We start from the raw sequence: 26,427 nt of genomic DNA, 5'->3' as shown, positions 1-26,427 counted from the left end.
GGCCAGGGCAAGTTAGGGAACATGCGTGTGACATTTTTGGCTCCTGTGATGACATAGAAATTGATCTATTTTCCTTTAGGGATTTCTCAAATGTTGTTCTTTTTTAATACAAGTTTTAATAAGGTTCAGCATCTAAGTTTGTGAATAATTTTGACCATACGTGCACTGTGCTAAGCAGTTTGAAAGTAAGAGTTGTGCTATTGTGTAACACAAATTGGAAATTGGGACCCCTTCCATCCTACTCTGTGATCCCAAACTAGATCCCATGGCATTGGAGCAGGATTTCCTTGGAAATGTGAAAGACCTTAGCAGTACAATCTGTGGGTTAAGAAATAGAGAAATAAAAGTAAAAGGCTGTCAGTTCTGCTTGTTATCTCTTCTCATTTGTTCTGTGAAATAAATTATCTATTCATACCTTGATGTGCTTGGTTCATCCACGAAAATTAGAGAGAATTCATCTGAATAAGGACGACCCCCACTCAGTGGCTCATTTCTATCCCCTGAGGTTCGCTGAGCCTCTGTCCTCTGGAAGGCCCTGTGTTAGTAGTGGGGACACTAGGATCAGCAGGACACACCCACACATAGAATGATAGTGTGGGAGCCCCAGTCCTATGAGGAAGGTGGTGAGAGGTCCCCTCAGTCCTAGAGAACAAGTGAAAGAAGGGGAGAAGCGGTGGGCCTCCAGGGGAGAGCACTCCAGTGTAAAAGGCCCGAGCCAGGGCCATTTGGGGCTTTGGAAACCTGGTTCCCTGTGTGAGAGATGATTGTGATGAAGCTGGTGGTGGCAGCGGCCAGAGTGGGCAGATGGTGTGTCTTGTGTGTCAGAGGAAAACCTGGAAAGGAAAACTGCACTTAGCAGTCATTTGGGGGATAGTGGAGGAACCAGAGAGCAATCCCCACCTGGGGCAGATGGGGAAGGGGTCCCACACGCTTGTTCCAGTGCAGGTGAATACAGGGTACAAACTAGATGTTTCACACCCATCACCTGCACGGATTTCTGCAGAAATACAGTCATGTTCCTTTGAAGTGATGCCCGGAAGCCTCTAGACTGACAGTCTTTCCCCTGGCCATGGAACACCAGCCACAATGCATTAAAGAGGATATTTTAATTACATTATCTTGTGTGTAATTTGTACAACTCTAAGCAAGGGCTAGATGTTGGTGAGGGTGCATGAAGGAAAATGATGCTTTGGAGGTAAGAACAGCTCGGTGGGAGGGAAAAGGTTGGTCTTTGACTCAAATTCTAGGAGCTTTGAGTTGTATCCTGCTGGGAAAGACTCCCCTACACTCAAATTAAATAATAGGTCCTCTAGGAGGGAAATTGTCCTGAGTTTTATTTGTGAAGCAGTATTTTTGGGTAATTTAATATTCTGTATAAATGAGCATTGCATAATCTCTGAGGTCTGAGAAACAACCAAACAAAAACCAAATTTTCCAGAGTAGAGAGCAGTAGGGCGTGGGAGTGATATAATACTAGACATCACTGCCACTCACCAACGCTGCAATGTACACCAGGCCCTGTGCGAGTCGCTTTACAAACGCTCCATACTCTCCTGCAGTCCTACAGGACAGGCCTCATCAGACCCACTTACTTCACAGATGAAGAACCTGACGCTCACAGGCCTGGTAATTTTCTCAAGGTCACGTGACTAGTAAGTGACAGGGCGGAGACAGACCCCTGGCCTGAATTCATCTAGAGTCTATGCTGTTCCCACCCATCCCAGCCTGTGGCCGACCTTCTACCTCACAGTTCATTTCTTTTCTCAGTATTATGCATGACTTCTCTCAGAGGACAGGTAGGACCCTGAGGCCCAGGTCGTAAAAGAAGGCCTAAGGAAGGAAGGTGACAGTGAGGATCAAACACAAGTTGGGGGTTGTGTGAGGTTTGTTGAGGGCTAACTCTGCCAGGTGCTGGCATTTCTGCCCAGTGCCCGCACTTTCCCACATGCCAGCACCCTTCCCCTGGGCTTCCCCTGTGTGCCTTCCTGTCCACCTCCTGAACCAGGCCTGCTGACCTGCTGCTCACTGCTGCCTCCTCTGAAGGCAGCACAGAATCTGCTGCCCTCATCCTGACTGAGAGCACTCCTATTTCCTGCACAAGTCCCCTGCTCTCCCAGAGCTCACCGTGGCTCCGGTGTGATAGGCACAGCCTCTGAGTGGAAAGTGTGACGTTGGACCAGCCTGTGTAGATCCCTGGTCATCCCGCCCTGGGGGTCTTCAACACACTCTGTTTTCCCAGTGGGCTGTGAGTGGAGCCCGATTGTGCTTATCGTCTGCTGGGCCCTGAGACATAACCCTGACTACACACAGGACTTTTGAAGCCACCCTGGTGTTTGCAGTAGGACTTCAATGGGCTTCTTATTTGAAGCTTGGAGTTGAATACATACCCAGATGAAAGAGCTTCTTTAGGTGGTCAGAAATTAACGCCTCATCATAAATGTTAGATGAGGAGCAAACATGGAGTAAAACCAAGTTCCTCTGAAAAACAAACAAACCTGGAATGCTGTTAAGAGATGCGAAATGGTTCCTTGGTGAACATGTGAGGTCAAACTTAAAAGAAAAAAGAATTAGCCATCCTCCACCTGTGTCCTCTCTGATATCTGCCCCACAGGAAAGTCCTGACTTTCAGTGAGCCTGATGGCACACGTGCACGTGTTCAAGTTCAGTCACATGGAGGGTAGCAGAGACTCACAGGTTAAAATTTGACCCATGCAACCAAAAGAAGGAGAAAATTCTTAGCCTATTGACATTATAGGCCGTATTGCAAAGGGAAGGGCAGGAAGGTGCCATTGAGTGGAGAAGGCAAAAGCCTCCTGGCTGAGATTTCCCTGATCCTCTTAGAATAACATGGAGTTCTGTATTTGAAGGCATCAGTCACGTAGCAGGCACTTAAGCATTCAGAGAATTTCCAGGCACAGCTGACCAGAGGAACTCCTCCGAGCAATGAAAATGATAACGGTTGCTTTTTGTTGAGCTCCTACAATGTAACGGTGTGTGGCGGGGACGGACTTCAACGCCCGTCCGTATCTTGTCTTGCTCTCCTTCCTGGACACAGGGGACACTACGTTACCAGTCCACTTGGAGTTGAAGTGCATGTGACGACCATTGCCACTGAGACAAGAGCAGAACATTGTTTGTGACATACAAGCATGTGAGAGCCAGTAGGCCAATTCAATGCTCTCTGCCTCGGTTCACCAGCAAACATAGCAACTGTGTGTTGAGATGGGGGAACCACAAGATGGACGCAGCCTGGACCCTTGGGTCACCTACAGCAGAGGGCCCCTGACAAACCGCATCAGAATTTATTCTATTCTACTGTTTCTATCATTAGGTTTACATAAATATGTAATATAAAGATTACGATATATTGCATATAGTGTGTATTCCGTACAGTGCATACATTCTTGTTGCAAAAAAAATACCTCTAAAAATACAGCTTCATCACAATTTCTCGCTTTACAAAATTCCTGCTCAATTCAGGCCCCTCCTCAGAGGTCACCACAAGGATCGCTGTGTAGGATTGCTAAACTTATTCTAGGATTTTTCATACACAGATGTGCTATGAAATACACATACGTGGCATTATCCATGATGTACATGTTGATCAGTCAGATGCCTTTGCCACTTAATGAGATGGATGCCGGATATTCCCATGACAGCACTCATAGACCTACCTCACTTCTGCAAGACAGACAAACAACCCTATTCACAAAGGGCAAAGGAATTGAACAGACATTTCTCCAAAGAAGATACACACATGGCCAATTAGCAAATGAAAAGATGCTCAACATCACTAATCATTAGGGAAATGGAAATTAAAACCACAATGAGATATTACCTCATCCCCTTAGGATGGCTACCATAAAAAAAAAGAAAGAAAATCTCAAGTGTTGACAAAGATGTGGAGAAATTAGAACCTTTGCACACGGTTGGTGGGAATGTAAAATGATATAGCCGCTGTTGAAAATAGTATGGTGGCTCCTGAGAAAAAGCTAAAAACAATTGGCATATGATCCAGCAATCCTGCTTCTGGGTATATACCCCAAAGAATTGACACCTGGGTCTCATAGAGAGGGGTAGAGTAAAAGGCGGTGCCTTTCTCGGACGGCTCCATGAATACAGGTGCGAGAACAAGGACAGACATGAGGAAACAGGCAATCAGTCAGTCCTTGCTGCCAACTGCCACCAACCCGGCTAGTCCCGCACAAAACTCCTCTGGAGACTTGTTCTGTTTCTAATACAAAGAGTTTACTCCAGACAGAGTGTTTGAGACTGACTTTACTGCCACAACTCCATGGGTGGTGGCTGCGGGAGTGGGGGGGGGGTGAGGGTGGGGGGGGGTCGGGGATGTCCCGAGAGGTGATTTGGCAGGTACTGTAGAAACTAGAAGAAATCCCTAGAGATCAGGTCTCCGGGCCCACAAGGAGGGGGTGTGGTGGGGACTGGCTGTTAATGACGATGGGACGTGGTCCCTGCGGAAAAGCCCTTTTCACCCAATGGGCCGGTACCATTCTTAGCCTCGAAGGATTCACTTTCTAGAGTCCCCTTAGCTTTGGACAAGTACAAAATGAGACATCACCAGATAGGTAAGTTTCTCCTCTGCTGCCTGTCCCTGCAGTTGGGGGCTGGGGGTGGCCTTTGGGCAAGAACAGGGCAGGCATGAGCGTGTCAGTAAGTGCTTTGTTTCAACAGAGCTGAATGTAGGCCAGGTCCCCGACTCAGTCATTAAAAGGGGAAGTACCAAAGCAGACCCACTTTGGAAGTGGGAGGCCAGAAATCTGGGAGAGCAAAAGCCAAAGCACCTCAGTGAGGAAAGGAAATGGGGCCTAGAGGAGGCTCGTGGGGGGCTGAACCTCAGGGCCTGGGGGGGGTGTGATTTGAGAAGGGCAAACACAGGTGTCCCAAAATGAGCCCAACTTGGGTAAAGAGAAGAGATCCTATGAGGAAGACACGAAACCAAAGCCAATCCTGCTGTGATCTGGAAAGGGATGAGATTTGGGGGCAAGCACAGCTCAAGAGGGGACCCCCCCCCCCCGCAGCGGAAGGTGGGGCTGTCCACCGGCATGCTGTTGCCGTGGGTCATACCATGTCTGAGCTGTTTGGGGGTAACACTGAGTTTGACGAACCAGAGGAATGCTTCTACCATGTTGGAGCAGAGCCCTGCTCCGGGGACAACTTGACCAGGGGCAAGAAACACAGGAGGCTTTGTTTGGGCCCCTCTGAGCAAGACTGACCACCCAGCAGGAGGAGGCAGATGCCGTGGGTCATACCATGTCTGAGCTGTTTGGGGGTAACACTGAGTTTGACGAACCAGAGGAGTGCTTCTACCATGTTGGAGCAGAGCCCTGCTCCGGGGACAACTTGACCAGGGGCAAGAAACACAGGAGGCTTTGTTTGGGCCCCTCTGAGCAAGACTGACCACCCAGCAGGAGGAGGCAGAAGAGACCAAAGCAGGCAGAGGGGGGTATGAGAGGGGCGCTACCAACTGAGACTGGGCCAACCACCACCTTCAGGGAAGGACAGTTCCCCGGGGGCCCCCCCGACCCCGGCAGTCCTGGGGGTAGCCAAGCTGGGACTAACCAGGGCCTGGCCCTGGAGCAGTTGAAGAGACCGACAACAGGCCTCCCCCATCTGTAGGAGTGGGAGTGGCGGAAAGAGTCATGGCTTCTCCAGCCATCCGCTGCCTAGCAACATGAAACCATGTGCCTGGCCGCAGATAGTAGTACCTGAGCCTGAACCCTGCTTTGCAGTACTTTTGGAAAAGAGAGAAGCTGGGGTCCTGACCCCATCTCCTCCCCCACACTTGGCCAGGGTCCCCTCTCCAGACCAGCCTTCATGACATTCTGTGACAAACTAAGTGGACTGTGACGTAAGCAGCTGGTTGCCCCACGACCGAGCCAATAGAATTTTGGGAACCTATTTATTGGGCATCCTTGCTGTGACCAACGGCATTTGTGACCGAGTATCCCAGGTGGCAAAAGCTCCTGATCTAGACTGGCTCCATGGCTAGTCCAAGTACCAATGAGACTGAAGAAGTCATGCTGGCCCCTTCAGGGGAAGGAGAGCCAGCGACAGGTGTCCCAACTGTCTCATCCCTGGATCCAAATATGGATCCCAGGGAGATTCTGGGGACCCGTGGCGAAAACGCTGTGAGCCAAGGTCCAGGTCCCCAAGGCAGCCCACAACCGCAGGACCCAAACGAAGGTGCTGCCGATGTGGAAGGAAACAGGACCATTCTTGGGCTCTCCTTCCCTAGAAAGCTCTGGATGTTAGTGGAAGACGACACCTTCACCTCCATGTGCTGGAATGACGATGGAGACGCCGTGATCATCGATAAAGATCTCTTTCAGACGGAGGTTCTTAACCGGAAGGGCGCAGAAAGAATCTTTGAAACAGACAGCTTGAAGACCTTCATCCGGCTGCTGAATCTCTATGGATTCAGCAAAATACGCCCAAACGACCCTTCGGGTTGCTCTCCAGGGAACAACACAATGATGGTAAAGTAGAAATCCTCCCATTCCCCATGTTCTCTGTTACCCGAACGCGTTCTTAGTACGGGTAACAGGGAACAATGCTATCCGAGAAGAGCGCTATCCTGAAAGGGTTTCATTTCCAAGGATAACTCTTTTTCACAGGAGACAATATCTACCGAAAGATGAGAAAGTCTAGGTTTCCCTATGAAACTATAACCCCTTAGAGATAACCTGATGAGATGACTGAAGACCCTGAGGGGCCAATTAATGTCAAATAGATATATTTTCTCCCAAAATGACTAACATGATTAATTTTGTTTCAGATCTACCGCCACTGCAACTTTCAGAGACACAAGCCTCTGCTCGTCGAGAACATCAAGAGAAAATGTAATCTGATGATTATAACCTGCCCAGGGACGAGCGTAACACCTCCAAAGAGAAAGAAGGAGGAACCCCCTACACGACGCTCCCAAAGAATCCAACTCAAGAAACGCACCAACGAAGCTGACAAAAGGGCCCAGAAAGAAGGCCCAAATGCTCGGGGACCCAGTGGCACCCGGTCATTCATATTGCCTGATACCTGGTTTATGGGCAATATAGCTGGACGTGACATGGAAGACCCTTCCTCAAGTGAGCCAGGTGGCCCAAGAGGGGAGGGCACATCCAGTAACATCATGTTTGCACCCACGGCTACTGCCGTAAGGGATGGTACCGGGGAACTGCCCACCCCCCCCCCAGGTCATAGTTCGGTGATGTCTTTGTATAACAGCTGTTATTTCTTCCTGCTGGCTGCCCTTTCAGTCAAGGCCCCGCGCGAGGCCCCTGAGGAGGACGAGGAAGAGGAGGGCGACTCAGATTACAAGTGTGCACTCTGCGAGCATGTCAAGGACAGTCCAATTCCCTAAGCTCACAAGCCACTGGTGACAGATCAAATCACCACTGTGTAACCGTGGATGATTTTCAGCTTTAATAAAGAAAAGCAAAACTCCGTGTCAGTCAATAAACAATCCAATGAGAATTGTGAGTCTGTTCTTTGTTCCCATGCTACGCACACCTCATCAGATGAGACCCAGGAGGCTGGGAATCCTGGCCAAGACAGGCTTTGGTCCCCATTGTCCTCTTTCCTTTGAAGCAGCAGCACTTTCCCAAACTCAGCTGAGGATCTGCTGGGGATGCCCTTAGGCAAGCCCTGGAGCACCTGGTCCGCTGAGCCTCACCTGCTGCTCAGGACCCAGAACAGCCTGGCTCCTGACCTGGGGGAATCCCCCTATATTATTCATGCATCTAGAAAAAGGAGTGTCTTTCCTCATGGGACCCCTATGACGCCAGGGAGTTTCTGATCAGCAGCTGAGTGACTCTAGCCCAAGTTCCAGGGGCCTTCCAAAGAAGCCCCTAAAACCAGGGCCAAGCCATCTGCCAAGGGGGTGCATGACCACCACAGTCTGGCTCAGAAGACGGGAGGTTCCAATCATCGCCTGGGGGAAGAGCCCACAATCCTCACAGCTAGTAACCACGAATCACTTTGCCAAGAATTGACCCCAAACAAATAAAAGATTGTCCACAAAACAAACAACACTGGTCATTACTTTTTCATCAGAGCTGTATTTCAGATCCTTCTTTGGTCATGACGTAGCTGGGTGACATGTCTACCACATGGCTTCATGAGACAGGGACACTTTTACAACAGAGCAAGGGTCACTTGCCGGGACAGACAGGTGCTCCGTCTCCAAGTCTGATGGCCTCTTCCCGGTGAACGGTCCATCCCTGGCTGGTCACCCTCTGGCAGTCAGTCATTCAGCGCCCACTCCCAGCCCTCCCACAACGCTCCCTGGGTGCTGCTGAAACATCCTGGGAGTACGACCAGAGCAGAGAGGGGAAAACGTGTAAGGGAGCCCCGAGTACTAACCAGTTCTCTTAACACATATTTCTTTGTACAACTCAGGAATCAGCAGGACCAAAATGAGTGGCAACGCCAAGACATTTACCGGCAGCTTTCCCTGTTTCCTAAAGTTCAAAGTCCTCGACACTGTCAATGAGCCCAGAAGGGCACCCCAAAGGAAGGTCCCCTGCATCTGAGTGGAGAAATCTGTGTACACGAACAGCACGTGGTGGTTAGTGCTCCCCGTAGCACGGCCAATTGAGATCGAACCCGATCTGTATGTCCATCCGCAGCTCAATGGTGAGTGGACGGTCATGATTCAGCTGGTTCCTCAGTGCCCGTCCTCTGAAGAGCCGCCTCCGTCAGGCCTCTTGCCCCAAGGGGATCAGGTGCTCTGGGATGTCTACCTGGAAGATATCCTTTCCGCCTTTCCTGGGTATGGGCTCCAGCAACCACCTGGGGTTTGAAAGTGCAGTCAGGTACTTCTGCCTCAGGTTGGTCAGTAGAGCTTGATTTTCCAGTTCCAGGACCTCATCTGGAGCCAAGTTTTCTGGGCACTGCAAAGTTTCCCCAACGTCAACGAGCCCTGTGCAGCAAGACAGAAGCATACAGCTGTGTTTCCTTCTGTAAACTAAGGCCCACCTGTGAGAGAACACGGTTATTCAAAGTGACAACCACGAGAGACTAAGCTGGTGTCACCCAATGCACATGGAGTGAACTAGGGCCCTCTGAGCACTTCCAACGTGCCAAACTCTGTTCTGGGAATTCTGGGTGAGGCTGAGCAGAGCCATGAAGAGAAGAGAGCCTGTCCTCAACAACCCCACCTGGTCCTGGGCAGGTGCCAGCCAGACTGCAGCCAGCCGCAGGTACAGGTGAGAAGGGCCTCGGCTGCTGCGGGGAACCCACAGGCCATCAGGTAAAAGGAGCTGATGTGGGACCTCAACCATGGAGGGGTGGGATGCGGTGGGCAGTGGGAGTGGGGCCGCTGAGTGCGGTCAGGCTGGCAGCCTGAGTCTGGAGGGCAGCGGGCCCTCTGTGAGTGCTGTGCAGCCTCCCCTCATCTGTCACAGGCACACACATGTGTGCGTGTACACACACACGCACACACATGCAGACATGGACCTCTCGCTGCCTCTCAGGTCATCAACGGGAACTGAGGCCGAGTGGACAAGGAAGTCACCACAAGTCGGGGAAACTCGGATCACCACCCCCCAGCCCAGGGCGCCTTGCTGCCCCTTTTGAAGCTGTGCTGCTTAAACATACCACAGCCCCACCCCAAAAGGTTCAAAAGCAAACAAGCCGCAAACTCCTGAGCAAGGCCTTGGGGTCCCTTGCAGGTGTCTGAGCAGCTCAGGGCACCGTCACTTGCCGGCTATCACTCCACGGCCATACTTCTCCCCTTCCTGAAGCAAGGCCTGGATCTGAGCGGGGGTCCTGCCCAGCCTCTCCAGCAGCAGCTCCCTCCAGGAGGCGTCTTCCCAATCCCTGCGAGCAATGTGGATGGCCAGGGTACAGTGCCGGTGGCTCCTCAGCAGGGGACGCCAACGGGTCTCCAAGGTCTTGACCCCATTTAAGACAAAACCTGCATAAGGCTGCCGGAAGGAGAGGCAGCAGAACTTCATCTTCCCAGAGACCCGTGGGGCTCAGGCGGCCTGCGGAAACACAAGCACAAAAGCCAGTAAGCATCAGGCACCAGCCTTCCGAGCTCAGGGCCCTGAAACCCCTGACTCTGGGGAGGGGAAGCAGAGAGTGCTGGCTCCTTCTTCTATCACCAGGCAGTTGGCTGACAGGCCCAAAGGAAGGGGCTGGTCACTGGGATGCCTCATCCATCAGATGGAGTCTTTGGGGAGCTCAAGGACCAGGGTAGGGACAGCTACAGAAAGACATTCAGCACAGCGTGTGGTCAGTTCTGCAGAGGAGGTCCCTGAGCCCAGGTGGAGCACAGAGGAGGGACGCAGGGAGGGAGGGGCCCTTGGCTTCATACCCAGTGGGCAGGTTCTAGCCCCTCCCAGCACAGACAGGGACCATCCTGGGCTTTGCTTCTTCTCCCTCCCCCACCACCCCAACACTCAGCTCCGTGGCCCTGCCACCTCAAGGCACTGCAGGTCCCTGAGCTCCCTGGTACCTCCCCCAGGGCTCTTGAGCACAAACCCTTGGGATCTAACTCCTTGTTTCCCCCCGGCCCCTTTGGGTGCCACCCTCCTCCATCCCCTTCCCATACCACTGCTGTCCACTGTCAGCAGATACCCCCAGCCCCGACCCGAGCCCAGAGAAACGAATAAGGGGAGCAGGACAACTGGCCCTGGTACGCATGCACTGTCTCCATGCTAGAACCTGGGATGGGCATGATCCAGACCTGCAAGAATTCAGTCATCAAATAACTTCATAGGGGCAGCTCCACTGTCACCCCACTCTTCACTTGAGAAGGCGGCACCGAGGGATGAAGTGATGGCCCATGATCACAGGGGCCCTGACTGCATCACCCCCTGTCCTTGCCTTCTTTCCTTGTACTTGGGGAGGCCCTCCTCCTTGCTGGAGGACAGAGCTGTGCAGTGCGACGAGCAGGGCTCCGGGGCCGAATGTCAGTCCAGTCACAGCAGCTGGCACAGCCTCAGAGTTCACGTGGCTGTGAGTACCTGGCCCCTAACAGGACAGTCACACCTGGTGGCTACCCATCACGTCATCGTCACCATCATGGGGCGTGGACTCTCTACTCCATCCATGAGTCCCCCCACTCTGGTTTGCTTCCATCCTCCCATCTGCAAGGATGTAAATGTCACCTCAGCTATGTCCTTGTGTTGATGGAAACCCACCCACTCAAGAAGACAAGGCCCGGGAAGATGAACGTGGCCTGCTGTTCACTCGCTTCCCAACCCACCGTCCTGCCCATCCCTGCGCCCAGCTCCTCCACCTTCCTTCCCTTCCTCAGGCTGAGCCGCCCTCCCCTGTGCTCTGGACCCCACCCCTCTTGCTCTCTCGAGGACCTTGCTCCCGTGACCTTACCCAGAATGAAAAGGTCCTTCCAGAGGTAATCAAGCTGCACTGCGCTCATTGGGGTGGACCCTCGTCCTATGACTACTGTCCTAATATAAAGGGGAACCTAGAGAGACACACATGCATGGAAGAGAAGGCTGAGATGTGAAAATGGAGGCTGACATCTACAAGCCAGGGGATGCCAAATCTTGGCAGCAAACCACCAGCAGCTTGGGGACAGGGATGGAACAGATTCTCTCTCAGCCCTCAGAAGACACATCCTCTGTCAATGTCTCAATCTCGGACTTCCAACCTCCGGAACTGTGAGACAACACCTGTTTATCGTTTCAGCCACCAGGGCTGTGTCACTTTGATACGACCACCCCAGCAAACGACTACAGAGGTGTAAGCTCTTTCCCATGTATCTCCACAGGCTGCAGAATGGTTTCGCCGTTAACAGCACATCCAGCACGTGCCTTCATGTCTGTCCAGCTTCATCTATCCTAGTTTTTGAAGACTGTATGGTATCCCATTGCTAGTTGGCCCCTAATGTTCCGACTTTCCCCTGCGGGTGAAGAGTCACGCACTGCTTTGCACCTTCTGCCACTATAAAGGACATTACCGCAAACCCTCGCTGACTGAACATACGTTAGGAGGAGGCCTGGGTCACATGCGTGCACACCTGCGATGCCGGTACATGTCAGCAAACGGCCTTCCCCTGGGGCTCACCCACGTATGCTGCACCAACCACGGGCGAGGGTGCCACTTCCTCACCAGCTTGGCAGCCCTGAGCAGCATCACTGAGCTTAACCTTTGCCCACCTGATGGGGGAGCAAAGGGTCACCCTAGTTTGGGTGTTTGGATTCTTTATGAGGGAGGCTGGATGCCCCCTGTAGCCTGGCCATTTCTAATTCTTCCACTGGGGTCGATGACTGGACTGCAGCTTTGCCTGGTTCCCACCAGCCACGTTCTTGGCCCTTTTATCCTCAGCACCACACGATCACAAGGAGACCTGAAGTGTGTGGATGGAATTCCTCGAGAGAACTGAGGTGACTGTATGGAAAACCAGGAAGAGCCCTCCTGCCTCACCACACCGAGTACCTGCTTTGCGGCCTGAGGAACAACTGCTCTTCCACCTGTGTCAGCTTCTGCATCTGCACAGACAAGAGGAACAAAGACGACAGGTCATTAGGGACAAGACAGCAATGTCGCCTAACGCACCAGTCAGTCCTCTACTCAGCAGGGACTGAAGACCACCAGGACCCAGGACCTTCCCACTGATGGGAAACACATGTGGCCTCTCACTCATGGTTTGGTTCTACTGATCATGCCAGTGGCTCTCTGGTCCCCTGCCTGCTTAGGGACCACGTGATTGTCCCGCCCCAAGCCTAGAAAATCATTTCCCTTAAGTGGGTCGTGTTCTTCTAGCCCAGGAGACCCCGTGTCCAACAGGAGATAAACGTCACCTCCCCTCACATCGTCACATGGGATGGATTCGGGCACCCTACAATCCAGCTCCTCTCAATGTGATCCTGAGTAGGTCCCACTGGGAGGTGTGCCAGGGGCAACCAGCTGAGCCCAGCCCAGCACAGCCTAAGGGTCCCGTGGGGAGGGCAGGAGAGGGCGGACCTGTGCATGCGGACCAACACACTCGCGTTTGTATGGGCAGTGGCAGGTCACAGGCACACACACAAGGATGGCGGCAAGTGACGGGAGGTAGGGACAGGAAAGTGCGCCCTCGGGCGTCCTGCGAGCGCTCCCAATCACAATCACTGTCCCTTGGAAGGGCCTAGCAGGCTGGCAGTAGCACTGCACATCCTGCTTCCCTTGTGGTGAGGCTAGTCTCCCGACCCCACCCGCCATGCAAGTCACCGGCACGCTGGGCCAACCCAGCTGTGGCCACCAGGCTGGACAGTCCTCCGTCACGGGTACCGGGAATACAGCCTCCTACGCTCTGTCGCCCAGGGACTCAGGAACTCTGACAGGAGACATGAGCCCGCTGTGGTTAAACACGCCCCTTTTGTGCGTGGCTTACAATACACGTAAACGTGCATATAAACACGCAGCACGCCTGTACGCAACGCAGTCCGCCCTGACGCAACGCAGCTCGCCCTTAAGCAAGGCAGCACGCCGGCACGCACGCGTCTTCCCCGCCGGTACGCAATTAAGCATGCTAGTACGTACCGTAACGCACCTGCCCGTAGGCGAAGCAGCACGTTGGTACGCAACGCAGCATACCCACCGTTACGTAACGCAGCACGCTAATACGCAACGGAACCCGCTAGCGTGCAGCGCGCACGCGGGTACGGAGCACTCCCCCAGCAGGCACGCCCCTCGCAGGCACGCCCCTCGCAGGCACGCCCCTCGCAGGCACGCCCCTCGCAGGCACGCCCACAGCAGACACGCCCATAGCTGGCTAGCAGCCAGGCAGTGACGAGCACACGCACAGACGTACGAGGGTAATATGCACGCTGGCCACGGTTGCTAGGAGACGCTCTTGGACTCGCCAGTGGCTGAGGCGCGCGGTACGACCCGGCCAAGTCCAGGGCTCCAGACTGGCGGCTGTGAGAGTGACAGGACGGAGGAAAAGTAACTGCGGGGCGGGGTGGCGAGAGGAAGGGGCGGGGGGGGTGGGTGAGCCTGGGCATAGACATGCAGGAAGGAGGCAGAGCTCGCGGACGGACGCGTATCTAGGGGCTGATCTGTGGGAAAGCGCTTGGTGAGTAGCTGGGGAATGATCTGTGAGAAAGCTGGGGAGGAGGAGCCGCGGGAGGAGGAGGCGGGGCTGTGAGAAAGAGCTTGGGAGGAGCTGTGGGCGGAGCTGTGAGAGAGATGGGGTAGGAGAGCTGGGGAGTCGGAGCTCCGGGAAGAGGAGGCGAAGCTAGGCAAGAGCTGGAGTGGCAGAGCTAGGTAGGAGCAGTGCAGAGCGGGGCGATAGTTGGGGAGGAGGAGGATGCAGCTGGGTTTAGCTGCGGGGGGAGCACGGTGGAGCTGGGGGAAGCTGAGGAGGAGGAGCGAGCTGAGCGGGGGTGGAGCCTCGAGGTAGCTTTGGGCCCTGGGAACTACATGGCAGGTGGGCTAGGGCTGAGCAGTGCCCTTTAGACTGCGGTGGCATGTGGTGCCCAGTCCGCACTGCACCATAAGCATGACTCAAAGTGGCGGCCCAGTGTCCTCAGTGACCTAAGCCGACCCTCAGAATGGACCCCGGGAACACAGATGTGGAGAGGGGGCAGGACCTCTCAGCTGAGTCCTGCACCTTAGGACGGGATGCCCAGCCGAGCTGTCCTACCTGCCAGCTCCCCACCACCCCCAGGACTGCCAGCAGATTGCCTTTGTTTTGCAGGCCAGGAGGAAAATCCCCACTGTTTCCTGCTGCCCCTCAGAGCTGAGAGCCAGTCCCAAACAAAGCCAGCTTCCCTGTCAGAGCTGTTTCCTCTCTTCTACCTCTCAGGTAGGGCTCAGCCCTCTCAGTGCCTCCACACTTTGCTCCTCGTGTCCTCTTACCCTCACCTTCCTCGCTCTCACTTGATGACCAAGCCCTGTGTCCCTGCCTCTGAAATGCCCCGTCACCATAAATGCTCTTCTTCCTGTCCCCGCTGCTACTCTCTGAGTTCAGGCCTCATGGTCTGGGGCCAGTGCTATTACCCGAGGCTCCGCACTGTCCGGGACGCCCTTGTCTTTCCTCCTGCAGAGGGTCCTCCACACGCCATTGAACTGCACAAGTGGCCCATCAAGCCTGGACTGAAAACCCCACCGCGTCCTCTCCTGCTTAAGCCCAAACACCTGGGGGCCTTGGGATGCTCCTTCCAGTGTCCCCCGCTCTCCCTCATCGCCCACCACTGTGGGTCACTGTGCTGCAGACTCCCTGCACCCTGGGCGCACACACGTGTGCTACCAGCACACCCCCTTTGGCTCCTGTGGTTGCCCAGGCCTGGAATGCCGCCTCCTCCTGCTCTGGCAAACTCTTGTCCTCTTTCCAGGCACAACTTGAACAATCTCTTCTCTTCCGCACCCCCAAACATCGGGCACTCTGGTCTCCCAGCTCTGGTAGCACCCCGTACCTTCTCACCCACCTTCCTTCCCTGGGCGCTTACCTCCCAGGGTTGTAACTACTGGCTGCTGAGAATCTGGCCCCCTCGCGGCTCTGAGTTCCTGGAAGGCAAGGCCTGTGTCTTACTGGTTTCTGTAAGGCAGGCGTCTGAGACACAGTAGTTGCTTAGTAAATGTGGAATCAGCAGAGGACTTCTTTCTTTTCCAGTGAGCTGCACCTACTCTCTCCTTGCAGAAGCTCGAGGCAACAGCAATGCTGGCGATGAGGTGAGGGGCCGAGTGCGCCTTCGTGGGCTTTGGGCCTCAGCACTGCAGGGCCCTTAGTGACCACCAGGTCCAGCTCCATCCCTGCCGGCCTCCCGTCCTCAATCCTCGCCCCAAGAATGGTTACCAGCCGCTGTCGAACACCCCAGAACTGCCTCCTAGGGGTTTCAAGTCACGTGGGAGGGTCCCCTGAATGGTGGGCTGTTGGTGTTCCTCCCGAATCCTGTGGACTGGAGAAATAGAAGTGTCCAGTGAGCCAGCGGCATCCACTCCATGGCTGCCAGTGTGGGGCAGCAGTGATGGCATTCCAGAAGGACTCCGTTTTCTCACCCTTGTGTATGCGGAGAACCAGGTGACAATCTGCCTGGGGCAGCGGAACAGTAAAGGTGGGGAGTGTGGTGTGATGAGGGGTAAGTCTCAGGGAAGTGGCTGCAAGGCCAGGTCCCTTCTGGGTGGGGGTCCAGGAAGTGGCCTGGCCATGCTGCCGGCGGGGGTGGCATGGTATCGGGCTGCCCTGTCAAAGGGACCAAGTGGCTACTCAGTGGCTACTTGATTTTTAGTACAAATAAGACGTTGGCGCCAAACCCTAAGACGATCTGATTTGTGACCTCCAGGTGACATTCTCTTCCCCAGTTGCTTCCCATTCCCTCTCAGGCACAGTCCTGGCAGGGACAGGGACAGGCCTTCATTCCCTCCCCCTCTGGTCATCTCCCCAGGCAGGTCAGCTCTCGTCTCCCGGCCCCGGCCCCCTCACACCTTCCAGTGCTTGACCTTCCTCGGGCGTCCTGGAGCCCCGACAGCTGTCAGTGGACATCGGGGCCTTCTCGGGGCCCCTGCTGTTTCCTCGAGCCACTGTGCCTGGGGTGCTGCCCCCCCCCACACTATTCCCACTCTCCTGGTCTCCCGGGACGGGAGAGAGGGTCCTACTCAAGCTGTTCCCCGCAACACAACCCATCCTCCTTTAGGATGTCCTTGCCATTTCTGCCCTTGTTCTTTTAGGGGACTGTGCCCATGGACGTCGCCTCCTCTTCTGAGCCCCGGGCACCTGCTGAGAGTCGGCCTCCCTTTCTTGTCCCCCTGGAAGCAACCGGCAGAGCACACTGTCCCCAAGGGCCATCGGAGCACCTGCCGTTGCAGGTCGCTGTCCCTCTCCTCCCCACCCTGTGTGCTTCTTTCACTCTGAGGCCCTGAGCGGGTTGCCGTTTGCTCCTGCATGGGTTTTGGAGCACCACCAGCGCTGGGACCTGCTTGACCCAAATTCCCGGTTTCCCTTCTCTCCTTCTTGATAGGTGCAGTTTCCTCCTCTGAGAACTGCGTTTGGCCCATCCTCCTATTGAGCTGCTTGTCTTCTTTTGTGTGGAGTTGTGGGGGCTCTCTGTGAAGTCTGGGTGCTAATCCCATCCTGGTGGTTTGTGTTTCAGATTCCTCCTCCTGCCCCTTGAAGGCTGGTTTCCTCCTCCTTGCAGGCCTGCTTTGGACTCAGTATTCGCCTAGAGCCTCCAAACTGTAAGTGACCCCACAGGGACTGTCTCACTGCCCCTCCCTCTGGAGGCTGGCCGCCACCTGGGATGAGCGGTGCCTGAGGAGGAGGTGCCCTGGCATCCAGCACTCTGCCCATGAGAAATGGCTGCTTGTCTCTGTTATTCCTTTGGTCACAGGTTGGCCTTAGTTCCGAGCCCCGGACTCATGAAGAAGCCCCAAGGAAGCTCTGCAGCTGCCGGAAGAGAGCGAGCCTTGTTTCTTTTTCCCAGGCTCTCCCATTTGACCTCCTGAGCCTCCTCCGGCCTGCTTCCAAGATGCATGTTCCCCTGTCCCCGTTTTCTTCTCTGTCCCCTGAGCAGCTGTTTGGTTGTGTCCCTTTCAGCAGGGCCCAGATCCAGTGGTCCAGCCTGGGATCCCTACTGAATTGTGATTCGTCTTCCTAGCACTCTAAGGCCAGGAAGAAGCTGCATCACAGGGAACCTGCAGAAAGAGGCAGACAACTTGGATGCCCTGGTTAGGTGTGAGGCCTACTGGCACAACAGGGCACAGTGGAGTTGGAACCTTGGGAGTTTTTGTGACTTCTGGCACCCACCGCTTGCATTCATAATATAGACCATTATATCAGCCTTAATGGGGGGCAGGCAGATGCCCATTTCCATGTTTCCATGATTCCTGGGCTCTTCCCTCTACACATTCTTTACTGTCCCCAGTCTCTGAGCACAAGAGCCAGGACCCACACTCCCGGCCCTGCCCAGCTCCGGGGTGGGCTTCCACATGTCACAGTGCAGCCTCGTCCAGCCAATGTGCAGTCCAGCTGGTTTGTTTACTGATTTGGTGGGCAGCACCTAGAACACTTGTGGCCATCCCATAACCACGGTTACGGGGCTCTCATGGGCACACTCATGAGCCCGGTACAGAAGATGCATTCAGCCCCCTCTTGAGTATCTGCATACTCACTGTGGCCACTTTGGAGAGGCTAGAAAGCACCTGAAGAATCAGGACAGGTTGCTCATAAGGCTTTATCTGGAGGCAAGAACGTTCCCAACTTGGGCGCGTTCTTCAGTTCTTTTTCCATGCATTTTCTCTTGACTCAGTTGAGTTCATGCTGTGTTACCATTTTGTCTTGTACTGTTTTCATTTCATGTTAAGTATTATGTCATGTTTGGAAAGATCTCTCAGAAGACATCTCACTAAGCTGAGCACCTCGTTCTGGAGTACATCGGATGTCGGGTTCTCCTTGTTCAAGACAACTGACAGACCCTCGGGACTGGCCTAGGATACCTGGGACCAGTGACATCCTGTGATCAGAAACTCTGGCACAGGGGGTCCTCCTGAAGCAGACGCGGAGACAGAGTGTATTGAGTCTCCCAGCTCAGTGTTAAGTTGGACACTGCCCGACAACCTCGAGCAGTCTGGTTGTCCCATTTCCAAGGTTCAGTCACTCACTGCATAGCCAGAAGTCCCTTTGGGAAGGGCTGGGTGATCATTCCAGTGTCTTCCTGCCATGGTGCTGCAGTGGCCTTTACTTTGGGGACGGGGCCAACTCTGTAGTTTACGGTTCCAGGTCTGGAAACTGGCTCGGGCAGGACCTGGACCTGGGAGCATGACTTGTTTATTGGGATGGCTGCTCTCAGCCTCCTGCTGTCTGTTCTTGCTCTTTTCAGTATCCATTTGAGGCCGTTCCTTGGTCAATTGCCCATCCATTTGGCCACCTGGGGGGCCATGTGGTGGTGACCTCCTCCTCCACTCTGTGGGTCAGGCCTGCTGGTTGGTGGTGTCTGTCATCATGAGCCCCTGGCTTTTGGCCCTTCCGTGCCGCCCCTGGACCTCTACTGCACTTCTGGGGGGTGTTAGGAGATGCAGTCCCTTTCCTCCCTTACCAGGCTGGCATGCTGGGCCTGTGTTGTGCTGTGACTTATCTCTGGTTGGGGGCCTGACATTAGGCCGCCACCTCTTCCTGGCTTCCCTGTGACTCTCCCAGTTGTAGCACTGCTAGTCCTGCAGCAAATCGGGACAGTCACCCCACATCGTGGTATGGAGGGCACCTGTGGGGAAAGGTGTGTGTGTGATTTTTTGCTCCCTTTGGTGGGGTGGGAGCAGTAGCTGTTTTTAGGAAGGGGTGGGCTACTGCTGCAGGTTCACTGGTTTCAGAGACATCTGGGGAGTCCAGATCTTTGCCCAGATGTTTCTGTTCCTTGTGTCAAGGGTGTAGGTTTTCCCAAGTGCGCTTCTGATGTTGGCATGACAAAGCTGCTTGGTTGAATGTTCAGTCACCTTCGATGTTCAGCCACTTTTATGGAGTCCTGGGTTTGGCCTTGGTCCACTGCCTGAGATGGGCCTCCTCTGTGGGCTATTGAGGAGATCCGGGGCTCTCAGTTAGTTTTCACTTCGTTAGTCACCTGAAGGTTCTCATCCCCCTGTGAGTCATCAAAGCACAGAAGTCATCTCCATCTATAGCCATACATCCCATACGTACACCTGGATCTTCTCACCTGCCAGGAAATTCCTCTCCACCTGTCAGTACAGCGAAAAGTCCTAACGTGCGAGTTCTAGCAGCGGGGCTGTGGCCTTGTGCCCGTGGCTGTCTGCACACCACCAGCCTCTGGGATGGGGTCCTTATTTCCAGTGGTTGGGTGAGGAGCAGTGATGTACCAACACCCCATCTTACCACCTGCTTTTTGGACCAGTCCAGAACCAACCATCTCAGGTTAGGTCCTTCCGGAAGCTGATGCTGAGGAAGTTAGGAGAGCCAAAGGCTGATTGGGGACTAACACCCACTAAGGGAGCAGGGAGGAAGTGGGGTTGGACAGGGCTTCCCTTTAGCCTGCGACTGGGACCTGACAGTTCCTACGTGACAGTCCCTCGGAGCTGGAGCTGCAGAGCCAGGATCCTCATCAGAGGCCCACACAGAGCCAGGCAGTCAGGCCCTTGCAGTGCCTGAGGCCTTGCAATCCACGTGGATGGAAGGGGCGAACCAACACCCGGACTGGACTCGCCGGGAATGGGAGTGTGCTGAGCAGCACACATAGGGCGCCAGCTGCCTTGGTACGGGCAGAGCTGGCTGCACCCTGAGGCTGGCAATTGCTGGGCCAGGAAGGGGGTGGGCTTCCAGGGCATCTGTCAGCATCTGCGTCAGCACAGCCCGATGGGAGAGGACATATCTGGGTACAAAACATCCTAAGGCACAGCAGATTGATGTGAGTGGGCACCCGCTCCTGGATCGTGCGGGTACACAGGTGCACACTCCCCTCTGCGGTGCTCAGGCCAGAATGGTGTACCTTTCAGGCCCACCTGTAAACAGAGTGTGAGACTAGGTGGGAGGAGGTTAGGTAAATATGAAGAGGAAGGACCCGCTGGCTCAGGGCAAGAAGCCAATGCTTCAGAGCCAAATGCTTCAGAGATAGGGCCGTTGGAACTGGGCCTTGAAGGTAAAAGGGGTCTCCTTCGTGGGATATGGGGGAAGGACCCCCTGAAAGGGCCAGATACATTTAGAGAACTCAGAGAGGTTTCATGACTGGAGCAGATGCATTTGTGGAGTGAGGTCATCGGAGATGGGACTGGGACACTAGACTGGGCCCACCTCACAGAGGCCACGCTTAGGAGTCCAGGCTGTGCTCCATGCGGCTGGTCAGCACCCTCACTTGCTGGTTTAATGGCAACGTTTTGCTTCTGTCCCTGGGAATAATTCGGTGATCGCTCGGTTGGTATGTTTGTGTGTGTGTGATGAGCCAGGCAGCGTGTAGAGATAGGTCACCCAGGGAAATAAGCTCCAGCCCTGTGTGGCCCAGAAGCGGCGCTCCACGGACGAGCAGGGCTTCCTGCAGCATGCCCCTGTCCTTGCCGATCGGACATTCGGGCCTTTTCCTTTGCTCATTCTCCTGGCTGGTGGTGAGGTTTCCAATTCTTCTTCCTGACTTTGGAAGGAAGTTTGGAGACATGCCCAGTCTGAGCAGAGTGGCTGCTGACGACCCAGAGAAAGAAGGCATGGGGTGGGCTTGGCCAGGTCGGCTCTCAGATGGCCTGAGCTGTGACAGCATCCAGGGCTGGGAGGGATTTGGCAGTGTGGGCCCCTCACTCACTACCTCTGGACATGCGCTCTTTGAAGGAGGAGGGGAGGGGAGGTGTGAAGACAAAGACGAGGGAGTCTCTTTGACATGTTGTGTCACTCAACTATAGAGTGTTCCCAAAAATGACACTTGGAGAAAACTTCAGGACCGGGGCCCGGGAAGTGTCTAAATGACACTTAACTAGGGTTTGACAATAGTAACGTGCTGCAAGCTCGTTGTGCCATCTGCTGGCGGACTCATCCAACTTCACTTTCAATGAAAGTGGATAGGTGAGCAGAGGCTTGATGAAGGAGTAGCTTCTGTAGCAGAAAGCTCTATGCAGGGTAGGGTGGTGGGGGGTGTATGGAGAGTGTAAAAACGAGGGGCTAAGACTAATGTGTGATCCATGGTACAATATCTCCTTTCCCTCCTCCGACCACTCCTGCCTTCTTGATCTTTTTAACTTTCCCAAGGCATAGAAATGTCAGGTATAGAATGATGGATATTAAACAAATTCGTAATGCTTGTTACCATGAAGATACAGCAACCCAGCTTGCATTTTCCTTGTGAAGAGCCTATACTAGGAGCCCAGGTGTTGGCATGGGAGCCCATTGTTTGCAGCCCATGGGTCCATGAGGATGGAAGTGCTCCCTTTTTTGAGTGGGCGTGTGTCTGTGTAGCTCATAGGGCTGGGCCAGTGTGTAGAGCATGCAGACGGGCTGGGGGGATGATGAGTTCTAGAGCCTGGGCTTTGGGGGCCGGGGACCTGGATTGGGATGTCAGCTCCTTTCTTTCTACGTGACCTTGGCACTTACTATCTCCATGTCTCTCTGTCCTCTCTTGTAAGCCAGGTGGCACAGATGCCACACACTTCACAGGGCAGTTTCCAGGGCACAGCCTTCAACATCGTGTCCTCTCCTGGCGGGGCTCAGGTTCTCAGTCTATGCTTCTTCTTTTGCACATTGGAGGTAATTCTAGCAACACTGACTGAAGATTTTCCCTGATTACCAGGCTTTGTAAATTTCAGTGTTTGTTGTTGTTGTTTTAACAGCATTCAGGGGACTATGATGTGATCCTGGCAAAAGTCCTTTATGCTCTTTGGGAGATCTCCGTTTGTGCCATGTAGAAAATGAGATGATTGATCTAGAATAATTGTTCTCAAACCTTTGTGGCCATGGCATATCTTGGTGTGACCAGAGGGTCAACCTCTCAAACGGATCAGGAACACACCGCTCAGCTGAAGTGAGGCCCCATCCCCACACCCCTTCCCATCTCCTCATGGCCCATTCCTCATAGAGGCCCGTAAAGCATGCCCCAAGACAGTGTGAAAACCAGTGCTCTAGATCCGTGATTCGAAAACTTGTGTGGCACATTCGGATCGCTCAGTGATCTTGTCAAATGCAGCAGTTCTGGGGTGGACCTGAGAGTCTGCATGTCTAACCACATCCCAGGTGATGCCCAGATGGCTGGGCCATGGATGGCAAGTCTGATCACAGAACACTGCTTACCTTTTACAGCCTTTGATTTTGGGTTCTTTACTTACTGATACTCTGATTATATCATAAATCGAAAATTTGTGTGGAATGAATGTCTCTATGAAGCACGAAATCCTCGGTTATGCAGATGTGGAAACTGACCTTCTGGGATCTGAGGGAGACAGCAAGTATTTGTTTCTCTCCTAACTTTGAGTGTATGAAGCATCTGTAAAATATTTTGTGAAGAGCACAATTTTGGTTAAGAAGCTGTTGATTTATCCATGCAATTAGGGAGAGTTGCACTTTGGTTTGGTTGCAATTTGCATGCTAAGGAGGTCTATTTATGAGAGGTAATGGACACTTTTCCAAGGTTGCTTCTGGCAGAAACAGGTGTGACCTGCTTTCAGACCCTGGCCAAGGCCTGCATCCATGCTCTAAGTCTAAGGAAAGGTTTAGAATTGTGGATAGCTATCAGTACATCTGGCATCGATATGCTTTCTTGATAATGATATACCATCCAGAAAGAAGCCTTCCTGTAAATGCCCTCCATCCTTTCTATCCAATACTGAGTTGAGTGCCCCAAGTTCAATGTTGGTAGAGTGCTCTGTTTTCTGGATTCTTTGCTGGGACTCCTCCTGTGTGTGTCCTGCTGCTTTGACAGATTATAGGGCTTCGCTCAATCAGGCTTTGTTTCACTTCAGCAATGTCATGGCTAAGATGGGGAGTCCACTTTCATAAGGGGACAAATAACCCAGTTGCTAGAGTGGCCAGTGGGTTTAAATGTTATTTGTCCTATGTGGAATATGGCAGAAGAAAAGAGTATTCTTTATGGCTTTGCCCGAGCCCTTCATTAAAAAGGATGAAGTCTTTCGCATGGTGGCAGAGGTGGTGTGTGCACCACTTGAGAAAGTGAAGGAAGACTGACTGTCAGATAGGCGGGATCCAAACACAAAGGTGTTCCTTTTGTGCCCGATTGGTGAGGAGAACATTCTAGTAGATGTGTGTTCCGGGGGCTTGTCGATGGGCTCCTTAAGTATCAGGCATGTAGGGGGCACAGAAGGAGTGGGCCTAGCTTTTTCTTGCTCTAAAAGCTGACAGTCTGCTGACTGCTCCATCCATTCCACCATCAGTGGCCATCGGTGACAATCATGCCTTCCTTCCTTCCTTCCTTGATCTCTTCACTCTCCGGTGTGTGAGCACCTCCTTTGTGCTGGGCATTGGGTGTAAAAAGATGGAGAAGACAGGGAAGTTGCTCACAGGCCACAGACAGGCAGACAGTGTGAGGGGCCTTAAAGAAAGGCACAGTTCAAAGGTTCTGTAATCTCCAAGGAGACAGACAAAACTTTGGCTGGGGATGGCGGGGTTGGGGCTGCGGAGCTCAGTGTAGGGGGAGGCTTGATACAGAATGCACTGTATTCTCGTCACTTCCCTCAAATATTCAGCTCTCCACAGGTACCTATGAAGGGCCTACAAGTGAGCCTTCCCTGGGCACCTTTTATGAAGCACAGGAATCTCTTTTCCCAGTCACACCCCTTCCACTCAGTTTTCCATCCCTGGGACAAAATCAACAGTGAGAAGTAGAGAGACCGCATATAGAATCCTTAAAGAAAAGTTTCTGGAAGAATCTCCTGTTCTTCTGGTGTTTCCTGAGCTCTCTCAAAGCTGGGGCCTTTGCTCCCATGACAAGCAGATTTCTAATTCCTCTCCGGCCCCCTGGTGATTTCGCCCTCCCTTGTAGCATAACCGTGCTTCCGAAAGCACAACTTTGTCCAGGGGTTGCCCTGGCTCGTGTTGCTTGGCATTCAAGTGCCGGAACCTGTACAGCCTCAGTTTGCCCACCTGTCAAGTGGGAATAATAAAAACGGTCTTCAACTCGTGGGGTTACTATGAGCACTAGATGAGCATGGGCTCAGCCATCATTCTGAGCTTCATCAGGCGATGATCATGACGTGGCTTTGTTCAAGGCAGGCTTCCCCTGCTTCCTGGGTCATAGTGGCCCCTTCCACTGCCCCAGTTTGTACTCTTCCCCAGTTCCTAGCACTCGGTGCCTCTGGCCTCCGTACGTCCCGTGTCCTCGTGAAGCCTCTGAAGTTGACTTCCGGGACTGCTCCTTCTTCCTGACAACCTTCCTGACAGACCTTATGGAAACTCTCGTCCTGTACTGTCGCACTGTACTACTTTTGTGCAAGGTTACACTGGGCAATTTCCGTTCTCTGTGTGCACATGTGTGCCCTGTTACCCCAGCTAGACCAGAATCCCTCTGAGGACAAGGACCCTGCCTAGTTTACCTTTATACTGTCCCCAGAGCCTGCCTCTGCCCGAGGAGACACTCCGGAGATAGTGACGGATGATGGCAATAAACTGTTCAGCATCCATGGATTGTACCGTGACAAGCTGCTGGACCACACTGGACTTGGCACATGAGTGAGATGGGCCCTGGCCTGGCATCAGTGTGTGCTGATGCTAGTGGGGTAAGAAAGACAAGTATGTCCGTAGCTCTCCTTTGAGGCAGGACCAGACACCAAGCACAGAACTACCTGTGACATAGTTGGAGGCCCAGGAGAAGCCAGGACGCATGTCCCTGGTTGATCAGGAATGCTCCAGAGGGAGGCTGGCTGTGCACTGAAGATTGGGCAGGGTTTTGAAGGGCAGGGTGATAGAGGAGTCCACTTCCCCAGAAGTCACCTTCACTGTGGAGGGCAGGAGATGAGAGGCGGTGAGGAAGAGTAGCCCAGGCAAAGGAAGTGGGGCAAAGGGGGTTCCCACATCTTATCTGTCTTTGGTCCTTGAATGAATCTGGCAGTATAGGTGCTGTTAGATCCGTTGGATTGATGAGGAAACCGAGAGCACAGAGGCCAAGAGACTTGGCTAAGTGCTCTCAGTTGGATAGGGAGGGTGGGATTCAAACTCAGGATGGGCCGACACAGAGGCCGTGTGTCCGCCAAACAAGTTGGGAACACGGGGCATGCACTGAGCTGTGCTCCTGAAGTATGGGGCTGGCCCTGGCTCGTGCGTGTGTTCTTGATCAAGTTCCTTTGCTACACATGTCGTTTCCCATCTGCAAAGCAAGGGACTCAGCCTCAGTGACCCCTTCAGGTCCTTTCAGGTCCGGTGCAGTGTGATTCCGGGTTTTGAATCGTGCTGCTTATCTGTGAGCCAGGCCACATCTTCCTTCAGAGCGCAGGAGGCACTTGAATCAAATGAGTATGCATTTCACAGAATATACTTCATGATGGCAACCAAAAGTCAATTCTCTTTATTCATGTCTGGCTGGTCCTCTGTCCAGTGGAAGGGGACGCTGAATCCCAGGGAAGATGAAGGGCCTGCTATGCTGCACAGCTGTCTGAAAGCACCACCCTTAAACTTGCACCCCTAACACCGCAGTTGAGAACAGCCAAATTCAGCCTATGCATTCAGCCCCACACTTGAGAGTCCTGCTGAAGGATTCTCCACAATGACCTGAGGTAACAAGTGTCCACCAAGTCTGTCTCTTGCTTCTGCGGATCTGTGCAGTGCAAGGCCCTGTGACTTTAAAAACTGCATACCTCTTTACTTTGCTGCCAATCCCTGCATGTACATCTTCCTACTGGGGTACAGCAGGGCTTGGAGATGGATCGGGGGGGAGATGAGGGAGTGCAAGTGTCATCTGTAGTCACAGCAAGTCTGCCCTCGCTTTCCTCCCTCTCTTTCAGACATCTGGACGCTTGCTTGTGTCCCCTCCTCCCTCTTTCCTCCCTTCCTGGCAAAACTACTTATTGGAGTACATCCTATTTGTTAAATGACTG

General features: G+C 53.6%; 2 protein-coding genes across 14 annotated transcripts; one reads left to right on the top strand and one right to left on the bottom strand.

Moving 5' to 3' along the window:
• Positions 1 to 6,002: 6,002 nt before the first annotated feature.
• LOC117025627 (heat shock transcription factor, X-linked member 3-like) lies at positions 6,003 to 6,949 on the top strand (the record flags this gene model as incomplete). The annotated part of the gene is made up of 2 exons (XM_033111552.1): positions 6,003 to 6,497; positions 6,797 to 6,949. Coding segments are annotated over exons 1-2 (648 nt in total), but the record flags the coding sequence as incomplete, so codon positions are not given.
• Positions 6,950 to 8,055: 1,106 nt separating this feature from the next.
• LOC117029767 (protein CXorf40A) lies at positions 8,056 to 13,644 on the bottom strand. 13 transcript variants are annotated; one of them, XM_033118999.1, is made up of 6 exons: positions 13,510 to 13,644; positions 12,427 to 12,479; positions 11,356 to 11,452; positions 10,849 to 11,111; positions 9,722 to 10,004; positions 8,056 to 8,938 (listed from the first exon to the last, which is right to left on the bottom strand). In XM_033118999.1, exons 5-6 carry the CDS (start codon positions 9,972 to 9,974, stop codon positions 8,715 to 8,717), a joined length of 477 nt encoding a protein of 158 aa, XP_032974890.1. In that variant the 5' UTR covers positions 9,975 to 10,004; positions 10,849 to 11,111; positions 11,356 to 11,452; positions 12,427 to 12,479; positions 13,510 to 13,644; the 3' UTR covers positions 8,056 to 8,714. The 13 variants fall into 13 exon arrangements, with proteins under 13 accessions (XP_032974890.1, XP_032974908.1, XP_032974844.1 ...); XM_033119017.1 differs by having other exon boundaries at positions 13,520 to 13,613; XM_033118953.1 differs by lacking the exon at positions 13,510 to 13,644 and adding an exon at positions 13,198 to 13,432.
• Between the last annotated feature and the right edge of the window lie 12,783 nt (positions 13,645 to 26,427).

The sequence above is a fragment of the Rhinolophus ferrumequinum genome, chromosome X (assembly GCF_004115265.2).
Source record: "Rhinolophus ferrumequinum isolate MPI-CBG mRhiFer1 chromosome X, mRhiFer1_v1.p, whole genome shotgun sequence".
Lineage (NCBI taxonomy): Eukaryota > Metazoa > Chordata > Mammalia > Chiroptera > Rhinolophidae > Rhinolophus > Rhinolophus ferrumequinum.
The sequence above is the reverse complement of the archived record's forward strand: the minus strand, read 5'-3'. Positions and strand labels throughout refer to the sequence as shown.